At 45.0% G+C, this 26117-nt stretch overlaps 1 protein-coding gene across 1 annotated transcript; it reads right to left on the bottom strand.

Moving 5' to 3' along the window:
* Positions 1-2521: 2521 nt before the first annotated feature.
* On the bottom strand, positions 2522-23368 carry LOC136159544 (zinc finger protein 420-like). The gene is made up of 4 exons (XM_065921887.1): positions 23294-23368; positions 10633-10759; positions 3294-4284; positions 2522-2957 (listed from the first exon to the last, which is right to left on the bottom strand). The coding sequence occupies exons 1-4, from the start codon at positions 23366-23368 to the stop codon at positions 2522-2524; spliced, it is 1629 nt and encodes a 542-aa protein (XP_065777959.1).
* Positions 23369-26117: the final 2749 nt, after the last annotated feature.

Raw genomic sequence — 26117 nt, 5'->3', positions numbered from 1 at the left:
AATGGCCAAAGAGACCAAAAGTTTGATTGAGAAAGGAGAGTTCAGTCCACATGTTTAGCCCATCACTGGTCAGTCCCTGAAGGAGACGCTGGGTGCCTCTTGGCATTGGCAGGTTGGTATAAATCCCCGACAGGTTTCTGCCATCAGCCCTATGAGGTCACCACAGAACCGCAGAGCAGTTCACTTGCTTCATGCAGGGCATTTCATTCATTCACGCAAGCACACCACAGAATTAGTAAAGTACAGCAGAAAACTTTTTCGCTAGGAGAACTAGAGCTCCAAGCACCCTTCCCTTGTCCTGAAGAATCCCTGATGAGCCCCCAAGATGATAGGTTGTTGCTGAATCATGCAAAGAGGTTGGGGTTCTTGGCCTCTGGAGAATTCAATCTGAGGCCAGAGACAAGGCTTGATTGCTCAGACATTCTATGTAGTAAAGTTTTATTAAAGTATAAAGGAGACAGAGAAAGCTTCTGACATAGACATCAGAAGGGGACAGAAAGAGTATCTGCTTGCTAGTGTTAGCAATGGAGTTACATGCTCTCCAATGAACCCAAGGAATGTGTGGAGGTTGTAAAGACCTCACCAGATCTACTCCTATAATTTACATTTTAAAATAACAGGATTAGCCAGAAGGTTTAATCCAGAGACTGTCCTCAGGCAGGATACATTATTTTTTTTTTAGGATACATTATTGTTATATAATCGTAAGGAATGTAGAGGAAAGAGAAAAAGTTTGTCCTTTCTTCTTCCTTGAGAATTCCAGACCCCTCTTTCCTTGGGGACCCCCAAGCTTCTTCTCAACCTGCCTAGGAAATCACTCTCTCACTACAGACAGAAGGACCTTGAAAAGCTGAGAAGAACGACCTCTCCTGTCCTCTGTCTCAGAAGAGATTCATGAACAATCAATTCCTACCTGGAGACCAGCCTGTGAGCTAATTTCTTGATTGTTTTCTCCCCAGAGATAGCTGCTAACACTCTGCTCACACAGACGGTGTGAGGTGACTGACTTCCCCGGTCCAAATCCAGCTAGACCAACCCTGCGGCCTCTCCTTGGACTGAAGCTGGGCCTCAGCTCTCACAAATGGACCAGGAGCCACGTCCTTATCCCGGCCCTCCCCTTAGAATCCCTGGAGCACATCCTGAACACCACACTGATGCTCCCACAGGACCAAACTAGAACTCAGTTGGGAGGGCATCAGTGAGGTCATTTCCTGACACTCGTCACATTATCCTGAAGGGAAACCAGATGGAAACCTCTTGGATAAAGATTCTTTCTGAATCATTTCAATGAATACAATTCCCTGGTGCCCAGGTCCCCACTCCAAGAAGTTATGAATCTGCAGGTCTACAGTGGGGCCATGAAAGGAGTCATCAGCAAATCCCATTTTGTACTGATGCTTCTTCCCCAAAACCAATGTTCAGGAGTCCTGAGCTCAAAGCCTCACACTCAGCACAGGTAAGACCTCTCTGTAGGGGAGGATTTAGGGCAGGAGTTTCTGAGAGAGGTCAAAGCTGGAATCAGGCAGAGAAATCAAGACTACTTTCAGTTCAACTTTTATAATTTACCATGAGTAAAGTGCCTCGGACGCCCTAGGATCAGTGTGGATTAATCCATTCAAACCAAGGCAAGGATTCTGGTGAGCACTCTACGGACTATTTGAGTGCTGAATTGCATTCACTTCAAATAATCTCAAATCCTGTCATTATTAACAAACATACATACATTGCTAAGAATTGTAACTTTCTAACCATAAACCTTCATCTCGTGATTCATGCTAATATATCCATTTTCTATGTGTTTTAACTATGGAGTACTCCCTACAGTCATTCTCCTTCAGAGAAACTTCTGAAAACAAAACCAATGAAATGCCTTCTAGTATGCAATCTCTGGTATTTACTTTGATTTAACTTTTGATTAACAACCTTTCTACATATTTGTTACATCACTTCCATAGGTTTCTTATATAAACTCTTGTGTTTTCTGATGCATGTTCAGGGCAAACCTCTTCCATCACTTGTTCCATTACTAGGGTTTCTTTCCAGTGTGTGTTCTCAGATGTTTAGTGAGATTACCACCATGACTAAAGGGTTTGCCAAATTCTGTACATTTATAAGGTTTCTCTCCAGTATGAACTCACAAATATGTAGTAAGAATTGAATTCCGATTAAAGGTTTTGCCACATTCTGTACATTTATACGGTCTCTCCCTAGTATGGATTCGCCGATGTTTAGTAAGATTAGAACCCGTAAAGAAGGCCTTGCCACATTCTGTACATTTATAACATCTATCCCCAGGATGAATTTGGTGATGTTGAGTAAGGGCCGGATTCGTAGTAAAGCCTTTGTCACATTCTTCACATTTATAAGGCTTCTCTCCAGTACGAATTCGCTCATGTTGAGTAAGTTGCAAGCACTGAATAAATTCTTTGTCACATTCTTTACATTTATAAGGTCTCTCTGCAGTATGAATTTCCTAATGTCACGTAAGATGTGAGCATTCAATAAAGGTTTTGTTACATTCTTAGCATTTATAAGACTTCTCTCCAGTATGAATTCGCTGATGTCGAGTAAGATGCGAGTATCGAATAAAGGCTTTGTTACATTCTTGACATTTATAAGGTCTCTCCCCAGAATGAATTCGCTGATGTCGAGTAAGATTTGAGCAATGATAAAAGGCTTTGTCACATTCTTTACATTTATAAGACTTCTCTCCGGTATGAATTCGCTGATGTCGAGTAAGATGCGAGTATCGAATAAAGGCTTTGTTACATTCTTGACATTTATAAGGTCTCTCCCCAGAATGAATTCGCTGATGTTGAGTAAGTTGCCAGCACTGAATAAAGGCTTTGCTACATTCTTTACATTTATAAGGTCTCTCCCCAGAATGAATTCGCTCATGTCCAGTAAGAAGTGATTGATGACTAAAGGCTTTGTTACATTCTTGACATTTATAAGGTCTCTCCCCAGAATGAATTCGCTGATGTCGAGTAAGACCTGAGCAATGATGAAAGGCTTTGTTACATTCTTTACATTTATAAGACTTCTCTCCAGTATGAATTCGCTGATGTCGAGTAAGATCCGAGTATCGAATAAAGGCTTTGCTACATTCTTGACATTTATAAGGTCTCTCCCCAGAATGAATTCGCTGATGTTCAGTAAGTTGCCAGCACTGAATAAAGGCTTTGCTACATTCTTTACATTTATAAGGTCTCTCCTCAGAATGAATTCGCTGATGTCGAGTAAGACCTGAGCAATGATGAAAGGCTTTGTTACATTCTTTACATTTATAAGACTTCTCTCCAGTATGAATTCTCTGATGTCGGGTAAGATCTGAACACTGAATAAAGGCTTTGCTACATTCTCTACATTTATAAGGTCTCTCCCCAGAATGAATTCGCTCATGTCCAGTAAGAAGTGAGGGATGACTAAAGGCTTTATTACATTCTTGACATTTATAAGGTCTCTCCCCAGAATGAATTCGCTGATGTCGAGTAAGATTTGCGCACTTAGTAAATGTTTTGTTACATTCTTTACATTTATAAGGTCTCTCCCCAGAATGAATTCGCTCATGTCCAGTAAGAAGTGAGGGACGACTAAAGGCTTTGTCACATTCTTTACATTTATAAGGCTTCTCTCCAGAATGATTTCGCTGGTGTTCAATAAGATGTGAGTTGTAAGTAAAGGCTTTGCCACATTCTGCACATTTATAAGGTCTCTCCCCAGAATGAATTCGCTGATGTCGAGTAAGATTTGAGCACTTAGTAAATGTTTTGTTACATTCTTTACATTTATAAGGTCTCTCCCCAGAATGAATTCGCTCATGTCCAGTAAGAAGTGAGGGACGACTAAAGGCTTTGTCACATTCTTTACATTTATAAGGCTTCTCTCCAGTATGATTTCGCTGGTGTTCAATAAGATGTGAGTTGTAAGTAAAGGCTTTGCCACATTCTGCACATTTATAAGGTCTCTCCCCAGAATGAATTCGCTGATGTCGAGTAAGATTTGAGCACTTAGTAAATGTTTTGTTACATTCTTTACATTTATAAGGTCTCTCCCCAGAATGAATTCGCTCATGTCCAGTAAGAAGTGAGGGACGACTAAAGGCTTTGTCACATTCTTTACATTTATAAGGCTTCTCTCCAGTATGATTTCCCTGGTGTTCAATAAGATGGGAGTTGTAAGTAAAGGCTTTGCCCCATTCCGCACACTTATAAGGTTTCTCTCCAGTGTGAATTCGCTGATGCTGAGAAAGAACTGAGCGATGCTTAAACACTTTGCTACATTCTGTACATTGGAAAGGTTTCCTTCCTCTATGAATTTTCTTATGTCTACTTAGATGGCATGATTTACTAAACAGTTTCCCACATATCTTACACTTGTTTTCTTTCTGTGAATTCTGAACAGTCTGTGGTTGAATAAGTTCTGAAGACTGATTAGAAACCATACCATATTCAGTACAAGTCCTCCCTTCAGTACAAGTACTCTTAACGAGAGAAAAACCTGACATTTGATCAAAGGTATTGCTACATGTATTACTTTTAGAATCCTTGTTTGACGATTCGGGTCCCTGATGTTTCTTAAGACTGGAGTCCCCTACAACAATATATCCAATTTCATTTCCTGAATACCTTCTCAGTCCACCAAAAATACTCTTGTAATTATTGGAGCTGGAGCTCTTACTAAAGGTCTGACTCATTTCATTGCACATGGAAAGTTGTTGTGTACTGAACATACCACAATATGTATTGAACAATGATGGTTGGATTGCATCTCTTCCAGTATCATCAACATTATACATCTTTGAATGGAGAGAAAATATCTGTTGGGGGAAGAAAAATGAGCCCCTGCTCGTGGATCCCTCAAATTGATTAGATTGTGAGTTTTCCCACTCACTGTTAAATTGTAGGTGTTCAGACATGCTTGAATGTATGTTTAGTCGAAGCCTATGTTCAGAATTGTTTGAATGAATATTTGCAATAGAGACTAGATTACCTCCCAGATTTTCCACGTTTCCTTTTAGAGAACATGTATGTTTCAAAAAAGGATGGAAATCTTTTCTTAAACACTTACACATCTTGGCAAATGTTGAAGACTGAAGTGGGTGTTTCTCCCAACTTGACTCGGGTCGCTCAATTCTTTTTCCAGTAATGTTAGCATTCTGTGTAACTGTCTCCATTTCTTTAAGTCCATATAAAGATCCTCTCTGTCTTTCATATACCCATGTACATTCCCAGTCGTTCCTTAAATTTAAGTTTCTGTGGTGAAACATTTGATATATTCCTAGGTTTGCCTTTGGGGACACATCTTCTAATGCTGGATTCTTTGGCATCAAATCCTGGGTGTCTTGTGGAGACAAGGCTGAAAGATATCAAATAACAGGTAATTTCCCCTGCTATTCTCAGTGAATATCTTTAAACATTTAGAGAAAATTGATGACCATAGCTAGTTTAAAACTAAAATAGAGATAAAAGTAGAGATGGAAGCATCAAGATGCCAGAGGATTAGGCAGATGTGAAGACCATCTCTGTCTCCACAAACGAATCAGAAATGAAACAATTCTCACAGAGCCCAGCTGAACACTAGCAGGGACCACTTGAAATCTAAAAAAACAAGAAAGGTTCCTGCTGGGCCAGGTAGGACAATAGAAAGAAGAAGGAAAAGGAAGGGGAGAGGAAGTGGGAAGGGGCCTGCAACCTGGGGGGACATGAAAGTGAGGAGTGGTCTCCACATTCAGGGAAGCACCTCGTCAGGCACTCAGTCTGGACAGGAGAGCCTCACTCTTTGTGGGAGAGAACATGGCAACCAGCGTGTGGCAGCAAAACAGAGAGAGACCTGCACACGGGGTCCTGACCCTGCCCTGCCCACCCAGCCTGAGAGGCATGTCCACCACTGAAGACAAGGGCTGGGTGCTGAAATGTGGGGTTCGGAGAGCAGACCCAGGCAGAGGATTGAGGTTGGCTGTGAGGAAACATCCTGAAGCGATGGGGCTGTGGGAAGAGCTCTGCAAAGGGGATGTTAGTGGTGGAAGCCTGAACCACCTGTGAGCAGAGAGGCATTAGTGAGTGATGCCCAAAGAAGAAGCCCATTGCATCCCTTGTCCCTTCTGCTGGACGTTCTCGCCCAGGACTATGAAGAACTCCAACCATGTAGGACTTTTGAGCCCACAGGCACGGCCTCCCCCATCTACATCCTCCACAATCAGCAGACTCCTACGCTTTGGGGCAGCTCAGAAGAAGACACCTGTGAGTTGTCCACACGCTCAGATGGAGCTGAAAGCACAGCTGAGCCCCAGGGATGAAGAAGAAAAGCTGACACCTCTCCCTGCAGCAACAGAAGCCACGGTCTCACACCCACGACCGGCTATCTAACCTCAGCCCCTACAGAGCATCTGAATCACCTACCAGCGCTCTCTCAGTCAAGGCAGGGGTAGCTCTAGCTGCTGTAGACTCTGTGGGCTCCCACACAAGGGGGCTGGGCCAGGACAGAGCCTGAGCTGCCCCCGAGCACCAGAGGGTCCAGCTCCACACTGAATGCAATCCCAGGACCTGACTTCACTGAATCTATGCTAGTGACCTTGTGAAAACAACATCTGCGAGACCCCAGGGTGATGTGCCATCCTGCCCATGCTTAAGGTGGGGCCAAGAGCAGTGCCTACACTACATCACATGAGAGCCGGCAGAATACATGGGAGGAGGAACCAGAGCACATCCTGAGCGAACATCCCCAGAGGAGTAATACTCAGCGACTTTTCTCCATGTGCGGTGCTCCTGTCCCACCTGCCTCGCACTACAGATCAGAATCACAGCTAAGATTCAGGTCTGGGGGCTCTATTCCACCACACAGGGAGTAGGCACCACCAGAGAGAGGGCAGTAACAACCACAGAACAATGGGGAAGCAGCTCTGAATATCCACAGCAGGCCCTGGTCACGGTTAACAGCAATCAAAGCCCAGATCAAGAGGATAAGTGCACAAACCTTGGGACCAACTTCCTCCACCAAGGTGCAGAGACCAGAAGGAGGACTAAAGGTTCCTGTAGCCTTCAAAAGAGAGACCACAAACTGAAGCCGGACAAAATGTTATGGCAAAGACATAGGTTATAGGGGAAGAAACAAGATAAAAGCCTCCAATCACCACTGAATTCAGGGGTGACAGGCAATCTAGTGGTTACTTCCTGCTTTTAGTCCTCTTCAGTGCAGACAGCAAATACTTTCACAAATCCTAGGTGCTTAGTAATTCTTAAATACACTTCTTGCTATACAAGTTTCTGAGAATTGTCTATTAGATGTTTCAATCTAAAAATCATAAATGATAGTGACAGAGAACTCATCAGAAACTGAGGACACATAAGACATTGTCAACGAAGCTGAATACAAATAAGATAAACTCAATAAAGTACTAGTTTCAAGAAATTAAATGAGATACTTTAAAACCATGACTGAAAGACGGAACTCTACTCATTGCTCTGTGGAGACCTAAATGGGAAGGAAATCAATAGAACGGGAAAAACTAGAGATCTCTTTAAGAAAATTAGAGGTACCAGGAATATTTCAAACAAAGATGGGAACAATAAAGGACAGAAACGGGATGGGCCTAAAAGCAGCAGAAGATATTAAGAGAAGTTGGCAAGAATACATGGAAGAACTATACAAAAAAGATCTAATGACCAAGATAACCATGATGGTGTGATCACTCACCTAGTAACAGACATCCTGGCATCCAAAGTCAAGTAGGACTTAGAAGGCATGAAGACCAACAAAACTAGTGGAAGTGATGGAACTCCAGCTGACCTATTTCAAGTCCTAAAAGATGATAATGCTAAAGTTCTGCACTAGATAAACCAGCAAATGTTTACCACTCAGCAGTGGACACAGGGCTGGGAAAGGTCAGTTCACATGCCAATCACAAAGAAAGACAACGCCAAGGAAGGCTCAAACTGCTACACAACTTCCCTCGTTTCAAACAGTAATAAAGGCTCAAACATTTTCCTGGCAAGCCTGCAACAGTACGTGACCTGAGAGCTTCCAGATGGTCAAGCTGGATTTAGAAACAGCAAAGGAACCAGAGATCAAATTGTCAACATCCCTTGGACCATATAAAAAGCAAGAGAGTCCTGGGAAAACAACTACATCTTTATTGGCTAACCCACAGTCTTTGATTGTGAGGATCACAAGAAACTGTGGAAAATTCTTCAAGAGATGGGAACACCAGACTACCGTACCTGCCTCCTGAGACATCTGTATGCATGTCAAGAAGCAACAGTGAGAACTGGACATGTGACAATGGAATGATTCCAAACTGGGAAAGGAGTATGTCAAGGCTGTACATTGTCACCCTGCTTACTCAACTTATATGCACAGTACACATGCAACATATCAGGTTGGACGAAGCACTAATTGGAATCAAGATATCAGGGAGAAATATTCATAATCTCAGATGTACAGATGACACCACCCTTATAGCAGAAAGCAAAGAGGACCTGAGGAGTCTCTTGATGAAACTGAAAGAAGAGGGTGAAAACGCTGAGAAACTCAGCCTTCACAAAATGAAGATCATGGCACCAGTCAGATCGTTTCATGGCAATCGGCAGGAGAAACAGTGAAAGCACTGACTTTATTTTGGGGGTTCCAAAATCACTGCAGATGGTGACTACAGCTATGAAACTAAAGACGCTTGCTCCTTGGAAGAAAAGCTATGACCAAAGCAGGCAGCATATTAAAAAGCAGAAACATTACGTTGCTGACAGTGGTTCATCTAGTCAAAGCTATGGTTTTTCCAGTAGTCATGTATGGATGTGAGAGTTGGACCATGAGGAAAGCTGAGTGCCAAAGAATTAATGCTTTTGAACTGTGGTGTTGGAGAAGACTCTTGAGAGTCTCTTGGAATGCAAGAAGAACACATCACTCCATCCTAAAGGAAATAGGTTCTGAATATTCATTGGAAGGACTAATGCTGAAGCTCTGATGCTCTGGCCATCTGATGCAAAAAACTGACTCACTGAAAAAGATCCTGATGCTGGGAAAGACTGAAGATAAGACAAGGGGATGACAGAGGATGAGATGGTCAGATGGCACCACTAACTCGATGACCAACAGTTTGAGCAGGCTCTGGGAGTTGATGATGGACAGAGAAGCCTGGCTTGCTGCAGACCATGGATTGCAGAATCAGACTCGAATGAGAAACTGAACTGAAGTGACTGATATGTATAATTGATACTCTTTTCTCTATAGGAGGACAAAATTGGAAAATAACTATATTCCAATTAGAACATTTAAAAAAGATTTCTTTATATAACCTAAAAATTGTCATAGTTTGAATCAACTACTAATAATATAGTGGAACATGTGCCAAGAGTTTATGCCAATTTCTTTTAAAATTCTATCAGGTAATATAATATAAAAAATTATTTTAGCAAGTTAGAATTAGGGCAAATACACTTAATATATTAAATATGAGATCATATAAGTGAAAGAGAAACTTTGAAGTCAACCTGAGATGTGCATTCTTTCATTTTTATGAGGTTTTGTTTTCTGCAGGGAAAAATTAGTTGAATTTGAAATTTGTATAGAAGGTCCTATGTGTCATTCCCTGTGGATAGGAAATTATAAACCAGAGGACAAAAACCCATCCCCAGTATTCCTAGAAGTTTGGTAGTTTGTGTACCACTCCACTCACACACACACATTTCTGTCTAGAGGTAGAAGGAAAGTTGAAAGGAGTGTCACATATTTACTCAGAAATTGGCAGAGTTTTCCTAGGGCCCCCAAGCAATGGAAGAGCAATGAATGAATGCAATTTGTCACAAGCCAAGAGGAGACTATTAGTTCACACTGTGGTGGAGAAAACTAGTCACTGGAGATAAATTCATGAATGATTTAAGAGACAGAATGGGTTAGGTGATACATTTCTATGACAGTAGCATACACAAACCCAGGTTTTCAAACCATTTCCATTGAAGCAAATCTTCCAAAGCCATGTGATGAAGGATGAGTTCCTCGCTGCTCCTTGGACCACTCACCTGAGTCATCATCTCCAGCCATTCATACCTACCTGGGTAAATGGCTGTTGTCTCCATTCTCCATATATTCATGGGGTCCTTCAGTTGCTCCAGAAAGGCGACCAGCTCCAGCTTAGAAACAAGCCCTGTTGATCAGAGAAAGGAAAATTTGTGTTGTTAAAGATTCTTCACTATCAAATCGAAAATGTATTCAGGTGAGACGAGAACGCATTTTGCTCTAGAAAACGATATCCAGAAATACTTTATTCAAAGTCACTCTACAATTCTAACAAACACCTAACAATCAGATCCTGAGATTCTGGTCAAGGAATACTAAGGCAAAAGTAAGTGGCATCAATGTGAAATTAAGAGAGTGTGCAACTATTTAATACCACAGAACTTACACATATACCAGTAACCTAGAATGAAGGAGGCAGAGTACATCAAGGAAGAAAACCGTCACCAGCATAACGAATCATGAAGCCCTTCTTTCTAAACTCACAGATACTGATTTCCCCCTAGAAAGCAGAGATCTGGAACTACTGTGGGAAGCAGAAAATTTCAGAAGACATTCTTGAAATGAAGAAACCAAAACCTAGTGGGTGGGTGAGTGATTCTGGAAGGCAGTTATCCTCACCCAAGGAGGCCAGGTTCCCGTAGTTCTCTACCATCACGTCCGTGTACAATTCCCGCTGACCGAGGTCCAGGCATTCCCACTCCTCTTGAGTGAAGTCTATGGCCACATCCCGGAACGTCAGCCGTCCCTGAAATACAAAGCACAGAGGGCATGTGGCCGTGGGAAGACTTCCTTATGTGACCCAAGGTGAAAACAGCAAGTTCAGAGACCTAGTCATGAAGTAGTCGCTTGGCTGGTATTACAAAATATATTTTTTACACAGTAATCCTTTCTACCCAATTTCTAATGTTAAGAAAAGAGGTGAGTTATGATCCACAAGTCATTAGAGTAGCTATTCTCATCTGAAAGAGAAATTATATAATCATCAGGGCAACATTAGCATATTTACTTTTCAGTGTTCTATTCCTGTGACATAGGATAAATTGTTTATCAAAGAAACAGGAAAAAAAAAAATTTTAAGTGTATTCTGAGCCAAGAGTTCTGAAGTGGGGCCATAGTGCCACATATTTAGCAAGGTTATTTGAGTTAGTAATGTTGAAAATTCTGCTCGATGAATGACGATTTTGAAGCTCAATGAAATAGAATAGTAAGGTAAGAATTCATACTTAAGTTGGAACTGTAATTGTTTTACAGATTTTAGTGGGCCTAATAGGATAGTCTGGAAGCCTTCCCAAGTGGCAGGCACCCTTTGAATTAGCAGGAGTGGGGGAAGCTTGGTCCTTTCCACCCGTGAGAAACAGGAGTAGTCAGAAGGGAATCCTTGAGGATATTCAGGAGTGGGAGAAGCTTGGTTCCCTCCCCACCTCAGAGATTAGGTTAGTTAGAAATAATGAATATCAGTAAATAATGAATATCAGTTGCTCTTATACCTTTTGGCAAATATTAACAAGCAGCCATTAAATGGCAGAGCTTAAACTTTACTTCAGCTTAGGTACTTCAGATTTTAACTAAGAAAACACAGACAGATTCACAGAGACAATGCTAAGAAAAGGTGATAGAAGTTCCTGTAACTGTAAAGAACACTAAAGCCAGGAAAAGTTTTAGTCACTCAGGCCTGTCCAATTTTTTGTGACCCATGAACTCTTAACTTGCCAGGTTCCTCTGTCCAAGAAATTCCCAAGCAGGAATGCTGGGGTGGGTAGACATTCCCGTCCACAGAAATTCTATGAAAAAAAATAACCAGAAAAAGAAGAAGAAGAAGAAGAAGAAATAATTGATCAAGTCTTGTTTATATTTTCAAGCATACATTCCAGTTCAGTTCAGTCGCTCAGTCAGGTCCGACTCTTCACCACCATGGACCACAGCACGCCAGGCCTCCCTGTCCAACACCAACTCCCAGAGCGTACTCAGTTCATCTCACTGAGGACTGACCCACACTCCAACAGGGCTGTATGCTCATTAAGGGTAAGAGAGAAAAATTTCATGTCACTAAACTCAGGTGATTTTGAATGGATTCAAAATGTACATAATGTTTGATGATGATATTCTTTATTTAAAATGAACTGTATATTAAATTTTGATACAGATGACCAAAGATGAGGACTAATTAGATTCTTGTAAACATTTTGGAAAATACAAAACTGTGATGACACTCTGTGATGTGAGCATGGAATGTACTGGAAAAGATCAGATCTGGGCTTGGGATGAAAACCCCCACTCCCCAAACCCAGCACCTCTGCTAAACACACCTGAGTGTTCATTTTCCAAAGCAGAAAGAAACAAAGAAGACATGAAATTACTCCATTAATTGTGACAGTTTAGGTACATCCCTCACTTTTTCTTTCCAAGAAACTTGTTCAAGTCAAATGGAAAAAGCAAACTCATAGAATGGGAATCTCACAGAAACACCTAAACCAGTGAACATGAGTCATGGGGCAAGAAGTACATGGAAGAATGCATTATCACTGCATGGGTATTTTGTCACTATTATGGAAATTATGATCTGAATCTATCATTAGAAAATGTTAGTTGGGGGACTTCGTGATGATCAAGTGACTAAGACCCTGAGCTCCCAGTGCATGGAGCTCTGGTTCTTTCCCTCATCAGGAAACCAGATCCCACATGCTGTAGCTAAGAGTTTGCATGTCACAACCAAGGAATCTGAAAACTACAAGGATGACTGAAGATCCTACCTGCCACAACGAAAACCCGGTGCAGCCAAATAAATAAATATTTTTAAAAAGTGTTTTATGCAAATGTCACTTCATGTATGGCTTCCCTGATCTGTAGCCTAATACTACATTTAAGTAGTTAGTCTCACTTATCAATATAGAGCAGTCTCTGCAATGGTTTTATCTCTTAAACTTTTCTGAAGAACTGTGGACCACTTAGTTCACTCTATTTATAAGGACAATCTGTAACTCCTGCTCTAATGACCTGAACCTGCATCCAGATGTAAACTCATCTCGGCATTTCCCCTACTTCACTATGATCCTAACGCCAGACCACATCCCAATGGGAGTCTCTGGTCGTAGTGCCTCCCCGTGTTGATCTCGCCCTAAGGGCATATAGTGAAGAACTGAAAGTCACTAATTCATGTTGAGAATTCATTAGGCTCTAGAGAAAGCCGGGATACAGACAATGGATAACAGGCTCTGGGATTTAATGGAGAAGTTAGTCTAAAGAGCTGCTCTTAGAGAGTGAAGTAAGCCAGAAAGATAAAGAACATTACAGCATACTAACACATATATATGGAATTTAGAAAGATGGTAGCGATAACCCTATATTCAAAACAGAAAAAGAGACACAGAAGTACAGAACAGACTTTTGAACTCTGGGGGAGAACGTGAGGGTGGGATGTTTTGAAAGAACAGCATGTATATTATCTATGGTGAAACATACCACCAGCCCAGGTGGGATGCATGAGTCAAGTGCTCGGGCCTGGTGCACTGGGAGGACCCTTAGGAGTCGGGTGGAGAGGGAGGTGGGAGGGGGGATCGGGATGGGGAATACGTGTAACTCTATGGCTGATTCATGTCAATGTATGACAAAACCCACTGAAATGTTGTGAAGTGATTGGCCTCCAACTAATAAAATAACATTAAAAAATAAATAAATAAAGAGCTGCTCTTCACTATACTAAGAAAAAATTGAAAAACTAAGAGGTAGATAATAACAAACCACCCAGGGAGAAAACTTAGAATCAGAGAATGAAAGGTTTTCAGGTTCTCAGTCCAGGCATTTCAGGAGGAAAATCAGCATAGCCCCAGACCCAGACAGGACATTTACCTGAGAAGCTGCCATTTCCTCCTCTTCTTCTTGCTGCTCTGAGTCTTCTCTGGGGATGTTATGTCGCAAACTCACATCCACAGGTTGAGAAAATACCTTCAACGGCATCCACACAGCTCTTTCACCTGCAACTGCTGCAGTGAAAACGAAGAAAAAAGGTTCTGGTCTCTCCTGCCCTTTTCTGAGCCTTTTTTGGGCTTCCTCTGTTCCTGATCGGTAGGCGGCAATCAAGACTAATCTGACATGTTAATCACATTCTGTGCTGGGTGCTTACCTTTGATGCATTCTCTTTGCAGACCACCCCTGAAAGTTCTCCTTCCTTTTTGCATTCCAGAGAGCAGATCGCAGCAGAATTGACGGGAGACAACAGACTTGACTACTGGGCTAGCTGACATACATCTGAGGGTGTTTGAAACATGGCGGGTGAAGACCCGCATTTAGGAGCCCTGAGCTGCAGCCTCACACCCCGCACTCCTGAGAGCTCTGTGGGCGGGAACTTCTAGAAACAAAGGAAGTCGGGCAGATTGCCTGGGGAGGGGCTCTCTCTAGGATGGGTGTGGCCCTCCGCTGCCTCTGCCTCTGCCCTTGGGGGAGGGGTGGTGGGGAATGCCTGTTTGGAATAACCTGGGGGCGTTGTGTTCCTGCAAAGCTTTGCTCTCAGAATTCTTTCCAAAGATGTCTTGCCTTTAGCGCTAAGTCCAACTCTTTGCCTCCCCCTGGACTGTAGAACGCCTGTCTCCTCTGCCAGTGGGGACTCTGCAGGGAAGAATACTGGAATGGGTTGCCATGACCTCCTCCAGGGGATCTTCCTGACCCAGGAATTGAACTCACATCTCTTGGCGTCTCCTACATTGACAAGTGGTTCTTTACCACTAGTGCCATTGGGAAGCCACAGGATACCCTGAGTACTTAGGTTTTTCTACTACCCTCTGCAACCTGGGGACACAGGTTTTCACAAAATGATTTGAACTGTGACCGCCTGTCTGCAAGCGAGGGACCTCCAACTTCAGAGACCAGGAGGCTGGAGGTGTTTCGGTCATTGCAGAAACCAAGCACCGACTCTTGGAGAGTTGGAGATCTCAGGTTTACTATGCCGGGGGCCAGAGGAGTTAACACTCCAAGTTCTGAGCCCGAAAGGGGTTACAGAGATTTTATACGTGGACAGGCATGATTAAGAGAGTTTGCAGGTTTGCAGGGGCTAGGGCAATTGCAAAGAGGAGGACAAGGATGAGTTAGATTAATTCTAGTTCCTAGTATTGTGAGTCCGCACAATATGAGACCTTCGTGATCATAACTTTATAAAAGGGAAGCTGAGTTACAGAGGCAAAAGGAGAAGGAGTCTATGAAAAAATCTGTAGTTTTCCTTCTTCATTGCACCCTCTTGCTGCTTCTATCACTCATTGTAGAAAGCATCATCTCATGTTTGATAGGACATTCAGAGCTCCCCGTCGTTTAGGGGACTATATTGAGCTATTAACATTTGTAACTTTATGGATTCCCCTCGAGAGGTGATGAACTGGGTAATAACTTTGAGAATACAAGGGCCACAAAAAGGGCCTGAAAGGACATGAAGTGAGTACCGGTTAATGGGAGAGGCCACAATTCCCAGCTCCAGGTACTGTTCCAATTACCCCAGGACTTTGCTAGTTCCTCTCTGCTTTTCATGATTCATTCCATTAGCTGTTGGGCCATGTCTCTGACTATTCCTAATTGGTTTCCACAAAAGCAGCGTTCTTCGTTCAAGAAGAGGCAGAGTCCTGCCTTTTCAGCTGTCAGTAGGTGGAGCCCTCTCCCATTCTTTAAAACACCTCAGTCAAGAAATCTAGCTGCTACTGTAAGGCCCTCAAAATGTGGCTACTCTCTCAATGTTGTCTGTGTTGTAGCCACGCGTTCTGGGAAACAAACTCTTTCAGAAGGACAACGCAGATAGTGGAGTGCAGTTTATGACACCAGCAGGGCCAAGGGAGAGTCTCCTCTTAGACAAGGACCCCAACCAGGTTTTGTGAAAGCCTTATATTCCCTAAGTGTATAAGGTTCCCTGAAACTAGTCTGAACAATGGAAAAAGAATGATACAATCAAAGTTAACCAGCAATCATATGCCTGAAGCCTAGGTAGTTAAGCCTAGGTAGTTAAGACCAACAAGCCTGTGGTCATACCCAAAAAGTGTAATAGAATGTATGATTCCATTCGGTTACACAGATAACTAGGGTGTTCTTTTAGGCAAAGGAGAGCCCTGAGGTCTCCTGGGGGCCTTTGTTTTCCAGTTGATATGTCGTTTCCATAGATACTATGCATATAGCTCAAAGTCCACAGTCCGGCCCAAGATGGAGTCCTGCTTTCAAGACAGAGCCTGTTCTGTTTCCTCCTTCATGTGAAGTCCTCGGATAGTGTATGGTAGAAGGTGATTGATGAAGCAATGCCTCCTATTCCAATACTTCCACTAGCCAAAACTTCCAAACCAACCAGTAGGGGATTAGCTGGATGGCTCTTTTTGACCAAGTCTGTGCTGTCAGAGGTACAGTGAGAGTCTGGTTGTTAGGGTCAATATTCATCTGAGGATCGAGGAAAGCTAAGGTGCAGATACCCATCCATTGACTTGTAGACATGAGTAAACATCTGTCCCACAAACAAAGCAAAGGCCTTGATGGGGCGGCACCATATTGTGTCTGTTGCAAGATGAGTGGGCCACTCACATTTTACAGTTTGATTACATTCGTCCCTGGCTAAATTGCCTACAACTTCACTTCCTCCATCATTTGTAAAGCATTCTGGAGTCTTTTGAGTTAACTCAATTGTCCTTAAGACTGGCCCTTGTAAGGGTGGATCTATCAGAGTTCCCATGGCTGTTGCAATATTTAATGTTACTGGTATAGCTAAATACCATGAAGCTCCTAGGGATGAGCAAAGCCAGCGATCCCTGGCCAGCTGGGGTTGGTGTCGTATAGAAGGTGAGGAGTTGCATTGAGAATCTGTTACAGATGAAGGTTTAACGGGGAGTTAACTCTATAACCTGCGTCATACTACCAACAGGCAGAGCCTGATTTTTAAGGGCAAAGTTGGTCCGTGATTTCATTTGTCTGCATTATTGTCCCTGTCCAGTAGGTTTTTCCATTTATTTGGCAGACAGACAGCTGTTCTGGGTTGTAACATCTACATGGCATTTGGGCATAGACGGAGGTACAGGGGCATGATGGCAATGCCATGGTGTCGGGGTGCGGCCCGGGGTTTGGATCCTCTGGTGGGGGAAAGGTAGAGGCAGTGGGGGACACAGCTGGGAACAATTTTTGGCACTCAGGACCCTGGATATACACCGCATGGTTATGAAGGCAGAAGGTGATCGGCCTATAGGATAGGCTATCTCTATATTGCTCTAGCTGATGGTTGAGTAAGGGATTTTTCCAAGGGTTGACTGTAATATTCACAGGTGCATGATCGAAAAGGAATGGCTCCATCCATTACAGCAAGGGACACTAAACGGCTCCAAAGCAGCCTGCACATAACAGGTAATTGAGCACTTGCAAAAGGTTTTCTCCGCATCTCTGAGTTGTCACGGCTATAGCAACTGAGCCTATCATGAAGTGGGGTAAGCTATTCTGTTAGCGATTTAGATACGAGGGAGAATCAGTCATAGAAACATCTAATTAGGATGAAGCTTCCCACTTCGGTGAGTTAACAGACAGCTAACCGCACCTTCTGACCCATATCCCAGTCCTGGGGGCGTTACTGAAGCTAGTCCTGTAGCAAAGTGTACAACAATAATACCAATGAGCAACAGAGGCCAAAGTTGACAATAAAAATCCAGTGATATCTTGAGAGCCAGATTATCAAGCTTCCGTGAGTTGACCAGCCAGCTGCCGGAGTGTGGCTCGAACAAGGCTGAAGAATCCTCAAGCTTCTGCCGTGCGTGAATGGCACGTGACTAGTCAGCTTCTGGAGCGGCTAGAGCAGGCGCAGCATCTTTGGGGGGTGAGTTCCATTGTTTTTGGAACCAGACCTTGAGGGGCTTTCTTGGGTCCCAGATTGTTTTCCAGGTGTCCTCATCACAGGGAGCCGCTGCCTTCTTGACTCTGGTTTGGTGGATCCAAGGGATGACGCCCGTAAGTTTAAGAGCACTAGGGGTTGCCAGAACAACTGTGTGAGGGCCTGTCTCCTGGCTGACATGGTTCTTCTTTCCAGTCTTCAACCCCTACGTCTTCTCCTGGAGGCCTGGGATGAACCCAATTGCCCAAAGGAATGGCTGTCCTTTCGAAGATTTCTCGGGTGATATGGTGGAAGACTTTTCCCAGGAAATGGAGGTGTCAGGACATCTCCAGGTCAGCTAATTGTTGGGAGTTTCCCTTGAGTTTTCCTATCACTGGGGGTTTTCTCCCATATAAGATCTCAAAGGGAGAATAGCCTGAGGATTCAGGGTGCATCGGGCTTGGAGTCAGGCTGGGGGGTAACATGTCAATCCAAGATTACTGGTCTCCTGACAGAGTTTAGCAAATGTAGTCCTGAGGTTACAATTCATGCGTTCAACTTTCCCTGAGCTCTGAGGCCTGTAAGCGTTGTGACGCTTCCATTTGAGGCCCAGTGTCCCGGATGAGGTTTGGATTATCTGAGACACAAATGCTGGCCTGTTGTCAGACCCTAGGGAGAGAGATAGCTTATATTTCAGGATCATGTCTCTTCACAGGGCCTTGGCCACTTCTCGTGCCCGTTCAGTGCATGTGGGGTACGCTTCAGCCCATCCTGAGCAGGTGTAGACTACCACAAGGAAATACTTGTAGCCCCTATAGGGCTTGACTTCAGTGAAGTCCACTTCTACATCATCAAAGTGCAGTGTTCCAACGGTCAGCACCCCTGGGTTGGGTCTTGGTCCTTGACTGGCGTTTTTCTGAGCACAAGTCACAGAATTAGCACTGATCTGCACGCATAGGGCTGGGAGCTTAGGGACGAAATAGAAGTGGCTCAGTAAGCTCGCCAGCGCAGGTTTTCCTAAAGGAGTTTTCTCATGATGCTGTTTTACCAGCTGGATTTCTATATTGCTGGACACAAGGAGTCTTAGGTCTGGGAGCTTCTACCAGCTCTCCTTTTCTTTTATTCTTCCCTCATTTAGAGCCCATTGATCTTCTTCCTTGGCATATTTTGGGGAGGCATTTCTGGTGCAAAGAGGACCTTAACGATTGACTCAGGTTCCACTGTTGGCCTCGGATGGGTCGCTGCTTCCTTGGCTGCCTGGTCAGTCAACTGATCTCCGTTGCTGATATCACTTCCTCGCTGATGGCCTTTACAATGGATGACTGCCACTTGGCAAGGCTTCCAGACTGCTTCTAAGGGTGAAGAATTTCTTTTTTGTTTGTAATCTCCTCCCTCCCCCTCTGTCAATAGTCCCTTCTTTATAAGTAGCTCCATGGACATCTAAAGTAGCAAAAGGCATACCTTGCCTCGGTATACGTGTTGGCTCCTTTCCCTTCGGCATGCCTTAGCGCCTGGGCGAGTGCCGACAGTTCAGCCCTCGGTGCTGACCACCCTTGTGGCAAGGCCTCGGCCTTCACTATCTCATGGGTTCTTGTTAAGGCAGAGACTGCTCTGCGCTGCCCGTCTTGGATAAAAGTGCTTCCGTCGGTGAACAGTTCCAGTTCTCCATTCTAGTGGGGAATGTCCATCAGGCCCAGCCTGCTCGAGTAAATCTCATCTATGAGCTCCTTACGGTTATGATCGGGGTTCCTGCTTCTGTGGGCAAAAACTGGTGGGGTTCAGTGTCCACACAGTCTTGACTTGGACCCATGGGTTTTTGGAAAGCAGTTCTTGATAGTGAATCATCCTGGAGTTGGCCAGCTGGTGGAGTCCAACCCCAGCGGGCCCAGGAATACCCGAGGGATGGGTGGTGTCGGCGAAGAAGAAGACAAACACACAAAGACGGTTCCGTGGAAGAAAAAGCTTCTTTTTTTTTTATTTTTAGAACAGATCAGTTTTAATAGAATGAACATTAACTCCCCCTTAAGTCACCACATATTACATCAGATATTGGTTTCGTGCTTCTATCAATATTTTTCCTTCCCATGTTTCTCCCCTGTGTATTCATCTGGAACATTTCCGATTACAGGGCTTTTCCCTGAATGTCCCATACACTAGTCTTCTTGGCTCAATGGCCTAACATTTTCACTCTAACAAAAACAACGTTCCACAAATTTCAGATATAGCATGAATTCGGTAGACAATAAAACAATACATGGGAAGGGCTACACAAACATGTTTGACATTTCTCAGAATAGCACCATGTGAAAACATTGATATTTTTCTTTACCTAAAATTGCAAAGTCTACAGTGATTAAATATGAAGCAGTAAAACACCTCTATTAATAGTCATGTAATGGCAGTGAGCTGGTTAATATCAATCTTCTATTGAAATCCTATGTACCCAATTTCCTAACTCTACAGAAATACCCATAATCTTCCTTTTTTTTTTTTTTTTTTTTAATGTTGCTTAAAGAAAGGGAAACAATGGACAAATAGCAGCAAGGAAATAGCAGTAATGAAAACCCTCTCAACCAAGGAGCAAGTAAACTAAAGCAGTATATCTACTTCTAAATCTAAGTGCCTCTACTCTTTTCTATTCTAAAACATTATCATCTTTTAAGTAAGCAGCCAAACTATGCCTGTGGCCTTTTCCTTTCTTTAAATGTTTTTTTTTTTTTTTTTTTTTTTTCCTTTTCCTTTTTGACATGATGTTTATGGACATGTCCTCAGCAAGAGCAATCATGAGCATTTCTAAATAGGCTTGTACTTTTCCAGGGAGGCCTTACTACTATATATTACATTTCCAAAAATTAATAGAAAGCCCAACAACAGTGAGACAGAAAGAGGAAAGAGACATACCCGAGGGGAAGAGCTGCCTTGCAGGTTCCTCTCTCATCCCATGGCCTTGTCACGGCCTGGGTCCGTCCCGGTGACTCCCGAGGGCACACAGTGGGCCCCCGGGGCAGCCCCGTGTGAGGAACAGCTGCCTTGCAGGTTCCTCTCTCGTCCCGTGACCTTGTCACAGACTGGGCGCATCCCGGCGGCTCCCCACAGCCAGCCGCTTATGTGCCCTGTTTCAGGGCAGTACCAGCATGGGGAATCTTTACATTTACATTTTGTCCTAGTGTAAGCTTATCTGCTTCTCTGGCCAGAATCACAGTGGCAGCCAATGCCCGGAGGCGTGGCGGCCATCCCGCGGTCACTGGATCCAGTGGTTTGGACAGGTATGCCTCTGGGCCCTGCCATGGCCCAGCTGTTTGTGTGAGGACCCCCAGTGCAGTGTGATTTTGTTCATGTACAAAGAGGTTAAAGCCCCCTGTCTTATCTGGCAGCCCTAATGCTGGAGCGCTGCTCAAGAGTCTCTTAATCTCCTTGAAGGCCTTTCTTTGTTCAGGTTCCCAACCCAGGGGGTCCTTACCAGACCCTGCTGTGGCTATAAACAAAGGCTCCATTATTTCAGAGAAACCTGGTCTCCAGATCAGCAGAATCCAGCAGCCCCAACTCATGGACTCTTTCTTGGCTTTCAACCGAAGTTTTGAACAGATGGCTTCTTTGGTCTCATGAGCAAGTGCCCGATGCCCTTTGGAGATGACAAACCCGAGGTGCTCGGCCTCTTGTCTGCTGATCTGAGCCTATTCCCATGCACCTTGTGGCCTGAGGTGTAGGGTAGAGGCGTCGGGGCTCTGGTGCCTCCAGCAGTCCCCTGGGAGGGACCGGCTAGCACCAGATCATCCCTGCGCTGGAGTGGGGGTGCAGTTCAAAGTGTCTCTGGGAGAGGCAGCAAGGTCTGTAGCCACGTGTTCACCAAACAGGGCAGGTGAGTTCCTGAAGCTTGTGGCAGTCTGGTTCAAGTCAGCTGTGTCTTTTTCCCGGTGTGTGGGTCATCCCTCTCAGTCAAACGAGGGCTGGCTGGCTGGTGACAGTCGGAGGCAAAAGAATGCATCCTTGATGGAGGCAGGTGAAGAGCATGTCTGAGCCGCTAAGAAACTCAGGAGACTGTAAGGATTTACGACCAGTGGATTGATGATGATCACTGCACTGTTGACGGCTCGGGGGTTCTGGACGGGGCTGTAGTCATTCCCTCCAGACTTTTTGACTGGTAAGAGTGGGGTGTTCCAAGGAGACTGATATTTGATTACGATTTCGGCATCTCGTAGGCGCTGGCTGTGGTCCCGAATTCCCAGGCGTGTCTCCCGTGGTCCTGGATATTGTTTCCGTCTGACTGGTGTGGCTTCTGGCCTCGGGCCCACTATAATGGGCACATGGTTATTAACCAAATCTGGGAGCCCCTTCTCTGCCCAGACATCAGGGAATTCTATTAGCATCCTGGAGGGATTTATTTGTTCCCTCCCCGAGATATAGAGCTGTCTTTGATCTTCCCTAGGCAGGGTTGCCGAGGTCCAGCCCTGGCAGGACCAGGAATACGCAAGGGATGAGTGGAGTCGGCGAGGAAGAAGACAGACACACACAGAAGTTTGCGAAGAAGAGGTAGCTTTTCTTTTTTTTTTTTCTAGGATAGCTCAGTTTTTATAGAATGAACGTTGCCTCCCCCTGAAGCCACCACATATTGCATCAGATAGTGTTTCGTGCTTCTGTCAATATTTTTGTCCCTATGGTTTTCCCCTATGCATTCATCTAGAACGTCCCTGATTACAGGGTTTTTTTTTTTTTTAAATGTCCTATATATAGTCTTCTTGCCTCAATGGTCTAACATTCTCATTCTAAGAAAAATAATGTTCCATAGATTCCAGATACTGTATGAATTCTTTGGGTAATAAAACAACACATGGGAAGGGTCACAGTAACATGTTTGACATTTCTGAGAAGAGTACCATGAGAAAAACCTGATATTTTTCTTTACCTGAAACCACAAAATCTCAATTAACAATGATTAACTATTAAACAGCAAAAACACCTCTAAAGCAGCAAAACACCTCTATTAATAGTGAGAAAATGGCAGTGAAGCTGGTTAATATAAATCTTCTATTGAAATCCTATGTACCCCATTTTCTAATTCTACAAAAATACCGATAATATCCGATGTTGTTTAAAGAAAGGGAATCAATGAACAAATAGCAGCAAGGAAATAGCAATAATGACAACCCTTTCAACCAAGGAGCAAGTAAACTAAAGCAGTATATCTACTTCTAAACCTAAATGCCTCTACTCTTTTCTATTCTAGAACATTATAATTTTTTAAGCAAGCAGCCAAACTCTCCCTGTGGCCTTTTCTTTTTTGACTTGATGTTTGTGATCGAGTCCTGAGCCAGAGCAATCATGAGCATTTCCAAAAAGGCTTGGACTTTTCCAGGGAGGCCTTATTACTATATATTATGTTCCCCAAAATTAATAGAAAGCCCAACAAAAGTAAGACAGAAGGAAGAAAGGGACATGCCGGGCCCCCGGGACAACCCCGAGGGGAAGAGCTGCCTTGCAGGTTCCTTTCTCGTCCCGTGACCTTGTCACGGCCAGGGCACGTCCTGGCAGCTCCCGACACACGGCCATGGCCGTCATCAGAGACGATTGTCTCCCCAGAGTGAGGCTCACAGGATTTCCGGGGGAACGGTGATTTGTGTCCGCAGCTCTACCAGTAGGTCTCCCCCTAGCGGGGGAATGGGGCATTCCAGTAAGTAGAGAACTTCCTGAGTCCCCAGATGGCCCCCTCGCTGACACGCATGAGCCTTGTACAGTGAGCGGGCTGTCATGTCCCCCGAGGCCCCAGCAAGAGTCGCTGATCAGCCTGTGAGGGGAGCCACAGCTGTGGTTACTGCGGAGGGTTCAGCCCCGGCATCCACCGTCAAAGTCATTGATTGGCCCGCAACTTCGTTGAGATCGTGGGTTCCCGGGGGCCTAGGATCAGGGAGCTGGGTCTTCCCAACTCTGATTCTGCTCCAGCGAGTCCGATAAGGTTTTGCAAGGCCGGCTTAGGCTGGTACCTTTCTGTGTTGGGTTGACTGAACTTCTTGGACCCTTTAGATGTCCCTCTGCGATGGGGGCACTCTTTCTTCCAGTGTCTGGTCTCACTGCAGTGGGTGCGCTGGTCGTGGCTTAGAGGTGATCTCTTCTTCGTTTCCCCTCTCCACGCGGGAACAGCCTGTTTCGTTAGATCTGAGCTCCTCAATGCCGCTGCTAGCAGGGCTGCTGCATTCTTTTTTGTTTGTTTGTTTCATTCTCTCATCTGCTTCCTGTTGGACTTCATGGTTTCAGTTCACAAAGACTTTATTTGCTACCTCCAGAAGCTGTGTGGCATTCATCCCAGCAAAGCCGTCCAGCGTTTGGACCTTCCGTCGCATGTCTGCGCAGGATTCAGCCTCAGGGGCAGTGTCTATTCGTTGATTCTCAGGTGTCTAGGGTCGAACAGGGTGTATGTCTGGAACGCTTCACACAATCTTTCATAGAAATCTGGGGGCGTCTCATCTACTTTCTGTATTATCGCTGTACTGTTGGACATATTGGTGGGCTTCTTGACTCCCGCTCGAAGTCCACGTAGAAAGGCATCACGGTAGCCACCCAGGGTTTCTTATCTTCTCTGATATTGAAATTCCAATTAGGTCTAGGCTCTGGCATTGCTCCTCATGCCCATCCTTCTACATCTAACACCTCTGCAGGGGCTTGTCCTCCGAGCCATTTTGGGTTTCTGTCGAGATGCGTCGTCTTTCCCCAGTGGTGAAGGAAGACATGAGGAGCTGGTGACAGTCGCCCGTGTAGGCTGGTGGGTGTGGAAAATGGACTCAAGGGGTCAGTCATAGCCCGTGGTCTATCAGAGCAAGCTGGGTTATGGTGTTTCCAGTTTAGGGGCTCAGTAGTGCTGAGGGCTGGTAATAGAGGTCGGAGCGGTCAGGCTGGACTGAGTCATCCTCGGTCACTTGTTGAGGACCTTCAGTTTCTCTCAGTGATATCTGCCAGGCTGAGGCCAGCTGGTTAGATTGTTTGGCTGAGCGGAGCTGCGTCCCTCCTTGCTCGGGGCTGGAGTCTTGCTCGTGAGGTGGTGCGGGGCCAGGGAGGGAGGTGGACTGTCTGGCAATGGGTCTGGCGCTGGCTGGGCTGGGGCTTGTGGAGTCAGGGGAATGTGTGGCGGGGGCATCAGTGGGTCTTCTACTGCATCTCCCTGGAATATAGGGCTTTCCCCCCATCTTTCTTTTTTTCTGAGTGATTGGGCCACAGATACACTACGCTGTTCCTGTCCGTTTGGGCAAAATCTTGCCCATGGGGCAGGATCTGTGCTGTTAGAAACGAGGAGTCTGTGTGTGGAAACTGTCTGGATGTCCCGGAGGCCCAGTGACCACCTGGAGCGCGGCTTGGACCGTGGGCAGGTCGAGCGCCCTCTGGTGGCCACCCAGCAGCAAAGGCTGGCCAAAGGAGCTCACATGAGTCACAAAGCTTCCTAAGGGTCGTCTTGGCTCCAAAATCTCCTCCAACGCCCTTCTTAAAGTTCTTTCTCATGCAATGTAAAACTGTTGGTTTAGAGGAGCTTCCACCCATGTTGACAAATCTAATCTACTTGGCGGGGTTTTGAGGAAAACCTAATCTCTTAGATGTCCGCTCAAGGAGTCAGTCGACAGAATAACCAGTAACCGATCATTTCTCCCTCCCTGTGTACCCTGTCCGAGTCGGTGACAAAAAGACAAACAAGGGTGGGCGCCCCCTCCAAAGAGGAGACCGCTTAGGTGTCCACTTGGCCACGCCCCAAGGGAGTTCTTAGGTGCCTCTTAGCATTGGCGGATCAGTATAAACCCCTGATGCAGATCTGTCTCGCAGGGAGGAACTCGGTCCCCCAGAGGCAGACACTACCTTGAGCCCTATGAGGTCGCCATGGAACTGCAAGCTAGCGCCCACTCGGACTCCACAGCCATGAAGGCCGTGAAGCCACTCAATCGAGCCTGAAGCTCGAGGGAATCAGGCCACACACTCGTTCATATTCATTTTCCATCCGCCTGGGCCACTCTCCCGAGGGAGATTAAAGATGCCTCCCGCGCTGCAGGCAGACACTGTACCATCTGAGTCACCAGGGAAGCCCTCACTTAATACTGGCAGGTCGGTATGAACCCCCAACCCGAACCAGCCTCTCAGGAGAGATCATGTCCCCCAGAGACCGGCACCGCCTTTCAGCCTCCTGAGGTCCTCACGGAACTGCAGATTTTGGATCCTCTTAGGCTCCATAGTCCCTGAACTGTGAAGCTCACTTTCACTTCAATCAGCAATAATGCATACAAGGTCACTCAGAGCGTATCACAATACCGCCCTTTTCCTGAGT

This window comes from Muntiacus reevesi, chromosome 2 (assembly GCF_963930625.1).
Source record: "Muntiacus reevesi chromosome 2, mMunRee1.1, whole genome shotgun sequence".
Lineage (NCBI taxonomy): Eukaryota > Metazoa > Chordata > Mammalia > Artiodactyla > Cervidae > Muntiacus > Muntiacus reevesi.
The sequence above is the reverse complement of the archived record's forward strand: the minus strand, read 5'-3'. Positions and strand labels throughout refer to the sequence as shown.